Below are 14,305 nucleotides of genomic sequence, written 5' to 3'. Positions count from 1 at the left end.
CGTAACTCATCTGTGAGTGAAGGCTCGCGGATGCGCGGTCTGCTCTGTAATCGGGGATAAACGGCATTACGCAATACTCCACGCGATGCGGAAGGCTCGTTGCATGTGCTACACGCGCACCGTGGATATGTATGCGTGGCTTATTCTTCTGCCTCTTTTCTTCAGTCCGTGGCCAAGCCACATCAGATCTGATGTATCTTGGATACGTCACCTCTCAAGAAGCAAGATTCCACGTATGTGAAGTAAGTCAGGATGGGGGATTGGTGTCTGGATGCCTCGCGTAAAGGTGCCTGAACATGAAATAGTAGTTCAACTCGACGTCTATTTTCGAGTCCATTATGCCTACATTCGTTTCTAAAGGTGTGCTTGCATTCTTATTCAAGCTAAAGGCATTTCAGGGCTGTCGAGAAGTTATTTGATACTCCGATGATTTTTTCTTACCAAGAGTTTCAAAGTACAACAATAACTGTTTACGTGAAATCTTTCAGAATGATTAAAAAAAAACAAAACAAAAGAGTACATAAAGTATTCGATGTCGTTGCAACAAAGAGAAAAATGAAAATGAAAGTAAGACACTATTAAACAATATCAAAAAATCGACTGTTTAAAATAAATATTAGATTTATAATAAATGTGAAATTACAATATTATGATATTACTGATATTATTCGATTATGCACTATTGATTTATAATCACTGCTAGATAATTTATGACTTGTTTAACTCATAAAACTTATTATACGAGATAGATTGACAGAAAATTGCTTACTTCATAAATTCCAGATCCCATAAAACGAGCTTAAGAGCAAAACAAGACATTATTTGTTGAAACATTATCTAAAATAATACTAAATATTAAAAAAAAAAATTATTAAAAAATATGGAAATAATTTATATAAGCTTTTACTTAATGACCTTAAATCACATTAAGGTGCGCATATTTTTACAAATCTATAAATCATTTCTATATTTCCTAATAATGTTTGTTTTTTTTAATGTTTAATATTGTTTTAGATAATGTTTTAAATAAAAATTTTTAAATATTAAACAAGACGTGTTAAATAATATAAAAATAAACATTTATATATAACGATTTTATTTTAGTAAATTTTAGTAAATTTTAATAAACTCTATTACACAATTGAGTATTAAAAAATTAAATTTAAATCAATTCCATGCGTTAAATAATATTTTGTTATTTTTAATTTTTATTTTTATTTGAAATTTATTATTTTAACAGAAAACGTACAGTTAAAATAAACAACGTTTTATTTAATCAATCTATTTCTGTCATTGAATTGCTTAGTTTTAAAGTAAGCAACTCGTGCATATTAATGTATGCTTCTAATAAATAATATATTAAATTTGTCAAACATTTTAATATTTCTTAAGTTAAATTGTTTAACTCCATGTTTTAGATAAATTAGAGACGTATTGAATAGGAGAAATAGCGACCTATAAAAATGATTAAAAGTAACTCAAATTGGCTATAATTCGACACAACAAATTTATCAGTGTGCGATATTGCAAGATTTTGTATTCTTTCATTCGATTCTATAAAGATTCAGAAGTGACATGGAGTTAATAGGCCGCTTCCTTCATTACGCGCGACTCTCGACACACGAGTCAATTAGAAGGGGATTCTCGCGAGGAGAGAAATATATTATTGGAGCAATCGCGGGCATTAAAGATGAAATCAAACAGGAATCCCCTAACGAACCGTTTCTTAATCGGTCTAAGGATTCACGCGAGTCGCACTTGGGTAAAAATGCACCCGGTGACTTTCTCCGGTGAGGACCAATAAACACGGTCGGAATATCCCCGGCTCGTTCGCGGGCGAACTCGTAAATCTCGCAAACTTTTTCCGCGCGTACGCAATTGTCCTAGATATCTTGCTACCATCCCATTCGCCTCAAATTTGCAACAGCCCGGATCTGCGGACATCCGTGTGCGCCTGAAGTTTCCAACAGTCCGAATGAGGACATCCGCGTGCGTGCGATTATTTTCGCCTTTACTTCCGTATGACAGCGTCACGCTTCAAAATGTGATAAATCTGCAGTGATGAAGAACGAACATTTATTCTTGCAAAGAACGTTTTGAAAAATCTTTAGCAAGGCGGCCAAGCTTTTTGCATCCATTACCATTTTCTATTATTATTTCATTAAAAATATGATATTAATAGAGGATTGCTATTTTATTTTTTGTTCTAACTTTATGTCCAATTTATTTTATTATTTATTTTATAAAGACGTTTGATATTCTGTTTTGCAAAATCTTATTCTAATTTACGTTATTTATACGAACATATAAAATTTTTTATTTAAATGCAATTTTATTTTAGTATAATTAAGACATTTTATATTACACAAGCACACATGCATGTGTGTACTATTTGCAATAAAGAAACGTCCGTAGCGACAGCTCGAAGTTTACGTTATTGCGGTTAACGATCCATACCTTTATTTAATCTCATATCCAGATTAAATAAACCGATTTTGCGAAATTATCTTATATTCCTACTGCGCTATTAAAATGCTATGGCCATATAGAATGATAATGGCACACATACTTTTACGTGTGGTAATGTGTGCTTGCGATTTTAATGAAATTTGCAGTGTGCAATTTAAGTGTTACACGTTGGAGAAAGTTTATCTCCACGGGCACGTGAACTTCCTGATGACATAATGCAAAACAGCAGCATCTCTTGACGATGTATTTACAAGTTACTCAGACGCTGAACTTGACATAATAAAACAAAAAAGTTGCAGCACATTTTTTTTCGCAAATAATCTATTGTACACTAAAAAGCGTTTTTCTTTTAATCAAAAGAACTGTAAGCCAGATTTGGAATTTGTGATAATTTTGTTAACATAAATTTGCTAAATAATAATGACATTACATATTACTTTATACCTTTGGAGAATGTATTTTCTTAAATAGAAAGGAAAGTATAGTATAAACTTCTTTTGTGAACGGCACGAGAGAGAAATGCAGCATAAGCCTCGAGAGAATAGAGCTGTTCACAGGAAAGAGTTTTATCTCATCTCTTCCATATGAGAAACCGTAAGACAAATAAGGGGCGTTTCTATCTTCGCCTGGAAGATTACCTACGAGAGATGCGAAGTAAACATAGGGCGAGTGCAGTAGGCAGGGTTGAATAATCAAGATACTCCCTCATCAACTGTATAATTACAACGCGCGGAAGTGTGATGTCTGTCACACACATTAGCTGATGTTGCAACGTTTTGATACATCACGTTGCTTGTCGTCGCTTTTCACGTCGTCCGAAAATTACGAAATTGTCAAAGATACGTTGCGATTGGTAGTAATGAGAAAAGGCACGCGAGTGATTGAGTGTAAATTTCGCAATTTCTCCTCGCTTCAATGAGCTACCAAGCTACCAAGGTTTGATGGTTTATATTTGTACAAATAAGAAAGTTTTTTTATGAAAAATGTCTTTATTGGAAAGAAGACTGCTCTCACAAGCGGAATCAGTATAGCCTATATAATACTTTTTTATGTATTCTAATGGAAAGCAGGACCGTACGTAGGCGACGGTATTCCGGGGTAATTATTCCTCCCACCGAAATTGTTGTAACTGTTGTCTATGGCATTGGAGCCGAATTGGTAGTTGTTGGCGTTGAAATTCTGTCCACCGCCCGATGGGTAGTTGTAACCGCCCTGGTTACCTGTTGATTTATAACATTGAGAAATAATTAAAAATTACACAGAATATGCTTGAAAAAAAAAAACGAAATATTTAACATATTTAAACGATTTTGGTCTGGTATGTTCAAACGATATCTCGTCAACAATTAGAATTAAAATCATTGATTTCTTTTCGTATAATAAATTAATTCTTCTTGTTACTAAACAAATAAAATTAATAAAATTAAATAAAATTAACATAATTAAACAATATATTTTTAATTATAATAAGATTAATTAAAATATTAAAATATTACTCTTTATAATACAATCGACAATCCCTTTTTAATATTTTATTTAATTTTATTATAATTAAATATATTGTTTAATTATCAAAATCTTAATTGATCGCTTTTATCGACCATCTTGATTGACAATAATTCATATTGATTAGATATTTTTTTAATTTGGTGAATATTATTTGTCTTTAAGTGCTGAATAATTCTTTGAATACTCCGTGGATGGTACACGGATGTACCATCACGCTTGAAAGAGTACGAGCAAAATGTTAAACGTTCTATGCTACACACCTCCGGCGTATCCGCTGCCTCCAGCGCCGAGTTGATTTCCCTGGTAGCCGAAACCTTGACCAGCGTTTCCGTATCCGGCGTTGTACTGGTCTGGATAACTCGCGGTACCCTCGTATCTCACGTCGGCGTGAAAGCCGGTCCTCCAGTCGGCGGTGTAGGTGACAATCTGCGTCCTACCGTCCGGAAGCTGCACTCTGTACTCGCCGCGCACGGTCTCGCCGTCGCTCGTCTCCTGTCTACCGAAATCGTTTCCGGTAGCCTGGTCCTTCACGGAATAGCCGAACTCGTAGGCCTTGGGCTGAAGCAGAGTCATATACGGGTCATCGCGGTATTCCCTATTCTTTTTCCCCCCTTGTCTTCTCGCGGAAGGAAGGTGGTGGGATGAACGAAAGGTAGAAAGGTAAGAGAGTAAAGAATGAAGGATGTAAAAATGCAGAGATAAATGACGAAAGGTGATAAGTGAAAAAATAACACGAATGGATGCACATTATTAATGCGGCAATGGCGCAACCTCTAAGCCAGGACGACAAGCTTTCCTTCCTCCGTCCCGGCAAAGTAGAGCGGACGACGGTGCTGAAGAGAATCTGCCGCGATTTAATCTGGCTCATGGCACACACAACCATCACCATCAGCTACTATCACCAGCAGCGGGCTCGCTCGCTCGCTCCTCGCCGACGGGCAGATCCGCGCGAGATGCGAACGCGCAGATCCCCGGGACGATTAGCTAACCAGCAATAACGATTTACCGTGAATTATGCCCGCGGTCGCGGTTCACCCTATTAATATTGTTACATCATCCCCGTTTGCGCCACGCTCTCGCTCTCGGACTCGAATTTGTAGCATCGCGAGACACTTGAGCGCGATGCGTCGATCCTCGATTAACGTAATCCCGCAGTGTTCAAACAATGTGCGAGTATGAGTAGCAAGCTGTGAGTCGGAATATGCACGAGCGTCTTTCGATCGTGCATTTTTAACCCGATTGATTGCGAGGCGTGTTGTGCAAGGATGATTCGTTTTTGCGAGAAAGGGATACGGAGATGCAGTGAGCTTCCCTTAAAAAAGACGAACTATTAGAACGTGTCTATAAACTCATTACTATGCCAGTTAACTGATAAAATATTAACTCTTTTTTTATACACCTTTTTCTTCAAGATGTAAGAAAACCAGCAAGGAATTTAAATTTTCTGCAAACTGCATTTGACTTAATATCTTCATAATATACACTTCTAATAAAAGAAAAAAAATTGAAAAATGTTATCATTAAGATGTCTTAAAACAAATGAGTTCTCTTAATTACGTACAGATTAACATTTTTTAATATTGAATATTACATTATTTGTGTCATAAATATCGCTTTTACGATCATTGTTTAACTGTTAGCGATTGAATTTATAAATATTTCAATTATTATACAATTCTCAAACATCTCCTTTGGCGATGACTACTACTAAAAGTCTGGTAATAAATGTCTCGTTGTGAGAAATGATGATACCTCAAAGTCAATTTAAAGTAAGTGGGTAATATATCTCACAATGATATCGGCTGCAAATCGTGAAAGATTACGAAAGATAAAAGAAACATCTCGATCGTAATGTAATATAACGTTAAATATCCCGGGATCCATCATCCTACTCGCCGCCTACGAAAAAAATCGGCGAGATCATTCAGAAAATAGTTAGTTCAAGCTCAGAGCGCGCGCTCCTCCCGACGAGGTTTGCGTAATGAGGCCAGACCTTTCTTTATCCGAAGAGTTCAATGTTACTTCCAAGACATGACCGAATCTAGAGCTGAAGTGTTCAACTTTGACCTCGGGAGTGCCGCGCGTTTTCGCAAGACCCGTCGGAATAATCGGCGATACGTATACATTAGGCAGGTATCTAGATTTAGAAAGCAGCACACTGTATTCTCCGAACAAAAGAACGTCTGTCTCGATGACGTAAGATGCGTTTTCCTTAATGCTGCAGATTATGCAATCCTCAAAACCATCGATGGAATATTGATCTATCATGAGTCATTTGAAATTCACGAATCAAAATTGCAACCTCGAAAGCCACCGACGACATGCTTTACAAAAGCGGTAAAAGTGTTTCTCTCACGCTAATTGATACTAATTATTTCGCATTATTTTATAAATGGTTTATCGATAAAAAAAGTGCCGCTTAATTACTTAACGAGCGTCTGGCTTAATTACGATCACGCAATTCGAAGCCTGATTTCGCAAAACGTGTTGCACCAGCTATTGAAGTAATCATCGAATGAAGATCAAAGATGATAGGCCGAGATCGATCCCACGTTATGTCAGATCGTATTGCATAAATTTTTAATCGGACAATTGCAATATCTCATCCCTGTAAAAGTTCTGAATTACTTCGTTTACGTTTTTCCCGGTACGTCCGTATCGGCGTTTACGTTATTACCAAATAGTTGAACATTGTAACATTATTTATTTAATTTGAAATTATTTTAAGAAAATTACTTAATGATTTACAAATATTTTACATCGAATAATTAATAATTGTTAAGCATTGTTAGAAGCATTAGTGTTAATAAGATTTTATTACCATCAAAAAAATACAGTAGCGCTCAAAAATATTTTACAGTTTTCAAAGTTCCTAATTTTTAAATAAAAAGATTTTCAAGTGAGGAAAACTCATTAGTGAATTAAAAATTATACATTTTTGTCTCTTTTTATTTTTAATCATTTTTGGTTTCCTACAAATTTCTTTCAAGCGCTATTATATATCGATTGTTGTATCAAAAGAAGAAGCTAGCAGATGGATAAAAAAGAAACAGTAAAGCTATGATGAAGACATTGGGGCATGGGATACATTGTCCTTAATCGCGTGTGTAATTTCATTGAAAGTTACTTAGACACAGATATGTATTACAAATACCTCATTATCTGCATAATCTTGATGTTCGTGCCCACCGTAATGGCCACCAAATCCGTTCCCACCACCTTGCGCCCCATGATGACCTCCACCTGCGTAATTTCCGGGAACGCCATACTGATTGCTGAGGGGTGGCTCGCAGAGCACGAGGCTGATGCTCGCCAACAGGGCGAACAGTACCTGTATATAAATATGTATTAGATCATTAAAGTCGCATAAATATAAATAATATCAACATTTACAATATATAAAGATAGAAATATAAATATTAAAAAATTAAGATCTGGCTCGTGTGATTAAAATGCTCACTTTTACTTATAGTTGTGCATAAATATTTAATACTAAAATAAAAGACGTAAACATCCATAAATTATTTTTGTTTATGCACGTATAAAGCAATGCAAATGCAGTGAGGACCAATTACTTCTCCGGTCAATTTATCTGCGTGCTATAAAAGTAATAAATTTTCAAAGAACAAAATTTTTTCAAAACTTCAAATTTTTGTATTATTTTTTGGAACTTATTATTATTATTAATATTCATTATTATTGATCATTATTAATATTTATTATTATTGATTAAATTTTTTTGCTTATAAAAATGATTTATAACATTTATCGTTTTTCAGTATTAGCTAACGTCAAAGTGATCAGAAAAAGAAACCAATCGTGGGAACAAAAGAAATTTGTTTCCGCAATTCATGTAGGCGGAATCATCCACACGAGATGTTAACTCGTACAATATTCCCGCGTGTTATGTTGAACATGCAGCGAGGTAATACGCGGGTTCCGACGAGGTTTACTGTCAGCGGAACGCTAATTAGTTCCTAAAATATTTCCGATGACTTCCCAGGGATGCTTTCCATGCGTCAGATGAGAACGTCAGATGATCAACTACGCGCGCGTTGCGTAGGCGGGAAATTAGACTCATGCGCGTCTATCTTTTCTTCTCTCGTTTCTGCAGTATCGTGAGAAGGTGCACGATATTACATCACTGGCACTTTAAAAACTGACGCAAGACTAAACATAACGGTAAAGGAATCAGAGAGCTCTTAGGCACGTAATCCGTGACTTTTCCGCGGGAAACCGTCTTTCATACGCATGATTTTTCAGATAATTAAGTAGCTGCTTTAGCACACTAATGTCCAAATCTAAGTAAAGATAAAATCTCGTGTGGGCACAAATTAGTTTTGCGAAATGTCGCAACGTTGATTAAGCCGGTGGTTTAATTATAAAAAGATTCGCAATTACTCAATTTATTGTATAACATTGTGTTATATATAATATGATATTGAGATATATATAATTAACAGAATTTGTGATGTATAAACATATACGAATGGAATTTGATACATTTAGGAGATATAACAAATCTTTAGAATAATTGTGTTTTATAAACTAGCGTCTTCTAGAAAAAGATTCTGTTAATAAAATGCAATCTGAATCAACGATTTTTATCCTGCGCTAGTTATCGTTAACTAAATTTTTCTGCTTTAGTAAATATACAAGTGTACAATGATTGTGCACGTTATGGCATATTACAACGTATTAATCACAACGCATTTCAGTACACTTTACGCAAATGCAACGTATATGTATGAATATGCAAATTAATGTATTGTCTTAATAACAAGAGCGTTAATGAGAACATTGCTGTTAACATTTGTTGAGAGGTATATGACATATTAAAGATATCTAGTTTGTAATTTTTTTCTTACTTTACGATATTATTATTTTTTTACCGATTTTTTATTTTTTTGTACTATTAAAATTTGATATTATTGTTTTATATCTCAAGATGTCTTTTCTGTATTAATTTGTATCAATTTTTTGCTGCAACCATTGTTTTATATTGCGTTTCATAATACTATAGAACGGATAAAAATAAAAAAGTCTTTTTCTGATACAATAGTTTTTCTCAACATGTAATTAAAACACAATATATATAAAACATATAATAAAAGATTTACATAACAATTTAAATTTATTCAATAATGTTAAAATATATTTTCATATCTATCATATATATTATATTTATTACATAAATAAAATTTAAATTTAAGCAAATATTTTTAATCTTTTTTTCTGTGTTATTTAATTTTTTGTTATATAAAATTTTGTGTTTTATATAACTATAATAATATTTTTTATTAATTAATATTAAATTTTTGTCTGAACATTTTTACAAATTTAAATTAATATCATATGTACATATAATACAATGTATTTATAATTCGATATTTTATAAATTCACATTTCTCCCCCTCTCTCCCTCTTTTCTCTGTCTCTCTTTCTCCTTCTCTCTCTGTCTCTGTCTCTGTGTCTCTGTCTCTGTGTCTCTGTCTCTCTCTCTCTCTCTCTCTCTCTCTCTCTCTGTCTCTCCTTCTTTTTCCCTTTTTCACATGCACATAAGATACTATATACTCAAATTTATATTTATATTATTTATTAATATTAATACCATTTTCGATCTACATTCGAAATAAAAGGAAAACAATAAGATAGAAGCGAAATGAAGAAAGTCTTTATTTTAAATTTGGCGTGTTATCTAAATTGAAACCTGTTTTCCGCTTTTTTAATTGGTTATAAATTTTTAATTTAATAATTGCATAAATAGTTAATTAATATAATTATTTTATTAAATAATTGTACAATTGTTTAATCAATATAAATATTTATTAAATTTAGAAAAGAATCTTTGTGGAATAAAGAAGGCGTGTGCGTATCACGCGTTATTACGTTCTAGCAAAATAAAATGTATATACAATATTATGATAAAAGCAATTAAATATTAAAGATTGCATTGTCAGATGCATTTCCTGAAAAATATATTGCTCAGCGTAAAAACTCTTTATGTTACATTACAGTATTACTGCAATGAATTCTATGCTCCAAGCAATTTTAGATCTCATTTCATAACCCTAGAATATTATCACAATTAAACAATTAAACCGACTACAAAAAGTATATTCACTGATATTGCACGTAAATTTACATAGTAAATAGTTAGACAATAGTGAGAAATGAATTATATAAGTTTTAAAAAGAATTCAACTTACTATTGTTATACATTTATATCTTTTCTTGATTTGTAATATCTAACGCAAATTCTCACGCAAATTAAGTAATACGTAAGACATTCACCTTGTCCTGACTTTCGTGCAGTACAAACCGCTTCTTATCTCCTTTCGTTTCAGATTTAGACCTCATTTGTAATTAATAAATAATTTATTACTTATTTCTAGTTAAATTTATATAAATCATGCTATAAATTAAAAGCTCGTATCGCTTAAATATCTAATTCTAATAGAGGTTCTATGTAAAAAACTGCCATGCAAATGCCCAACACCAATTATATCTACCTAATTAACCCAAGAACGCTATCGTACATAAATTTGACACGCCGCTCGCAGATTGCATTTGATAGTGTGTGTTAATTCTTTCTTTCCTTTTAATTTAATAATTAGGTCATTTGTATTTATAAGAATCTAAATAATTTATAAGAATCTAATTTTTGATAAATATTTATATCATTCACTTCTAAATATTATAAATATTATTTATCGATGATAGCATTCCGGGATTAATCGCGTGCTTTTATTACTCACCACCAGATATCGAGGTAATTAATACCGATATAATTTCGCTGATGCAACTTCATTGTTTAGAAGTCAAATACATACAACAATGATTTTTGCGATTACACGCGAATAAAATAATACACAATGTATCTGACATAAATTCGTTCTTCGCGTGTACTTACGGCAAAATTGAACTCAGCGAAATTATATCGATATTAATCCTTGCTAGAGAGACTCACAGTCTTGTTAGAGATCGCCATCTCGTTTAGCGATCACACTTGGAGCGCGGGAAACCCCCCTTGAAAGCACACCCTCGACCACACGGCGGATCCAAAAAGTTTCCTCGAGAGTAAGCTAGTAAAAAGCCCAACAACTGATAGCCGATTTCGATTGATCGAATCACGAGTCTGCACCTTTCTCGCGCTAGCGCATTACCTGTCGCACTATCAAATCCATGCTCGGGGAACGGAGAACACGGGGGTGGGTGGCAAGTGTGCGGGAGACAACGACGCTTCGGACACCGTGTGGCGTGGAAGAAGAGCACTGGACTGAATGCTGAAATATATGATGACGTTTCGGCGCGCATACTGGTGCTTATATAGAGAGCTCTCTCTCTCTCTTTCTCCCTTTCTCATCGTTCCACGGAGAAGATCCGTTTCCTGTCGCCGGCCGCCACCGTCGGGGGAGCAAAGCCAAGGGATTCGCTCAAGCGGCGGCGTAGGCAGTATAAGAGACTGCGGCCGTGTGTACTCCAGTTCACATAGGGAGGCCGCGCGTGTGGAAAGCCCGCGCTTGATTTCCCATTGTTCTCTCCCGGCCGACTCGCGCGATTTCGGGCCCCCCCAGGTGCGAGCGAGCGAGCATAGACGAACGTAGAGCAGAGCGCATCCGCGGAGTCGCGATGCGCGTCTACGCCGCGGAGAAAGCTGATTACTTCATCGCGTGGGACAGCCCGCGGCGCGGCGCGGCGCGGCGCGCCGCTGCTCACCTTCTTCATGCGGACTAATTAGGCAATTGAGTCTTAATTAAGTCGCAGGACCAGCGGACGCAAACGCGCGAGTCCACGAGTGGGTCCACGGGAACGAGCTCGTTAGCTATCGAGAGATATATAGGACTCCCTGAAGAAGATACGCGATACTGAAGAGGGAGTTGCATAGAAAGCATACACAGGAGAACGTTGGGCCGTGGAAAGCATACACACGTGGAAAAAACAATTTTGCTGAAATGTTTAGTTAGATACAAAGCTAAAAATAATTTCATAGTCCAACAAAATTATTTTCAGACCTGCACGTCCAGCTAAGACTTTAGATACTTCAGCAAAATCGTCCTATACTAATCATTATTCATATTACAAAGACGATCTATAGTCGGTGTTTTTAATCAATAATTTTGGATTGCAAAAATTATTGACTATAAATATTCGACTGATAAAATTGAAAAAATTCAAATCTTGAATTAATTGAGGATTCACGAATCCAATGATTTACCGGGACTCTTTCGCTCATAAACAAAATTCTACTTTATGATGTCCAATTAATGAAAGTTTCAAAAATTTAAATCCAACTTCAGTATTAATAAAACAGTAAAAAATTTGAAAATAAAGAAAGTTTAAAAATAAGATATAATATGGAATACGGATGTAATTAAACATAGTTTATATCTTTACTGTACAATGCCACATAAAAATAATATTATTGCATGCATACAGATATTAAAATTAAATCTTAAATCATTAAATTATTATTTAAAATAAATATTATATAATTTTTTACATTGTAAATAATATTATTATAATAAGAACAATAACGTTTATATTTTTGTTTAAGTTTTTGAGAAATTTAAAATGACAGTTTATGTAAAATTGTACAACACATCAGAAATAAATATAAAATATAGAAAATTTGAGATAATTATGTATGTATATAATTATATCTTTTATGAAAAATAAAAAAACGTAATATATAAGTGTTATAATAGACTTCATATTTTTTATTCTTGAAATGCTCCATATTACCTGCACGTCTTGACATGACGAACAAAATCTTCCCGTGTAAATAAAGAAATTAAGAATCACAATTAAATAGCATAACATTACTCACATAACATTATCGAAGGAGTCTGGAATATAAACGTTGAAGAATTTACTTTCAGTTTGTGAGAACGCGAATAAAATACAATGCCGTGATATCTCCGAGTGCAACAAAAATAAAGTAAATACTTATGTCGAAGAAAGCCATTGTCGTGCCAAGTTCATTGTTCATCACAGCATGTTTAACTTTCAACGATTATCACCTGAATATCGGGTGCTTTCTTTAAAAAAAAATACGAATCCCCTATTCCATATTAGTATCCCTTACTCGACATTACCTGCCTTTACTCTACAAGTCACGATACACGCGAGGATGTAAACGCCTCTGAATCAGGATTACGTCGAAGAGGCACGCACAGTAGGCGAGTAACATCGCTCCCGTTTAGAGGATTGCGCAATCGGGGGCCTTAATTATGCGGAATCCTCCAGCAGCGTGCCCGTTCGCTGCGTAAATCCTGCCTTTCGATCCTCTTTGTACATACGCCGCGCGTCGTCACCGCGTGCGCGCACAAGGAAGGGCACACGCTCATCTGGAGCATTACTAACGACGCTCTCTCACCTTTCATTTCTTTTTCTTCTTCTTCTTTTGTGAATACGCACACCGATCTCGCGTGTCCTTGAAAGATCTCTGCGCAATGTAACGCAAGCGACGGGGTGTCATCATCCTCATAATATTAATATGCCCGCACCGGCGTGCACCGACAACCGTAACGATATGCTAATGCTGCAACGCATGTAGCTCGTTACGTCAAGTTAGACCGCGTAAGATCCAAACGGCGGGTTAATCCTTTCGCTTACGGCGCGGATCCGATTATGGGCATACTTTATCTTCTCGTGTAACTTTAACAGAAATATAGTATATAAGAAAGATGCATATAGGCTACTAGGTAGCAGACTTCAACGAGAAGGAAAGATTCCTTGTTATTTTTCCTGTGCTCAATAGGATTATGACTGGAAATTCTCTAACATCATCGCAATCTTGAGAAATTCGAGGCTGAAGTTGTAAAGGAAGGCTATTTTGATAATTTATCTTGCTATTATATGTCATTACATATGACGTGCTAAGAAGATTTACTCCGTTTAGGATTAAAGAGATTGATGGAACTTGTAATTTTTGTAAGAATTTGTTTTGAAAATTAACGATTAATAAGATTTTTTTGTCAAACACTTAAATCTATTAATCAATCTTAATTTCTATGAAAAATTTCTTTCGAAATATTAAAAATTTTAACAATACATTTAATTTTGAAAGGAATAAAATTTTTGACATGTCTGTACTACAACATAGTAAGTTACAATAACTTTATTGCAATATTGATTGTAAATTAAAAAATATGAGATTAATTATTAAATAAATATTAAGTGTAAAATTAATTCAATGCAATATTAGTCTCAAATTTTTCGAGATTATAGACGTTATAAAATATTTTAAAAATTAACATCTTCACTACTTTTTTGTCTGATTGTTCGGTTTTATGTTTATTTTCTACTGTAACATACACATTAT

At 34.5% G+C, this 14,305-nt stretch overlaps 1 protein-coding gene across 2 annotated transcripts; it reads right to left on the bottom strand.

Moving 5' to 3' along the window:
* Positions 1–3,438: 3,438 nt before the first annotated feature.
* Positions 3,439–12,254, bottom strand: LOC105207973 (pro-resilin). Of its 2 annotated transcripts, none has more exons than XM_011177677.3 (4): positions 11,145–12,254; positions 7,133–7,309; positions 4,239–4,536; positions 3,439–3,689 (listed from the first exon to the last, which is right to left on the bottom strand). In XM_011177677.3, exons 1-4 carry the CDS (start codon positions 11,163–11,165, stop codon positions 3,526–3,528), a joined length of 660 nt encoding a protein of 219 aa, XP_011175979.1. In that variant the 5' UTR covers positions 11,166–12,254; the 3' UTR covers positions 3,439–3,525. The 2 variants fall into 2 exon arrangements, with proteins under 2 accessions (XP_011175979.1, XP_025985978.1); XM_026130193.2 differs by lacking the exon at positions 11,145–12,254 and adding an exon at positions 10,949–11,131.
* Positions 12,255–14,305: the final 2,051 nt, after the last annotated feature.

Source organism: Solenopsis invicta, chromosome 8, assembly GCF_016802725.1.
Source record: "Solenopsis invicta isolate M01_SB chromosome 8, UNIL_Sinv_3.0, whole genome shotgun sequence".
Classification (NCBI taxonomy): Eukaryota; Metazoa; Arthropoda; class Insecta; order Hymenoptera; family Formicidae; genus Solenopsis; species Solenopsis invicta.
Note: the sequence above shows the minus strand (reverse complement) of the source record. Positions and strands in the feature narration are given on the sequence as shown.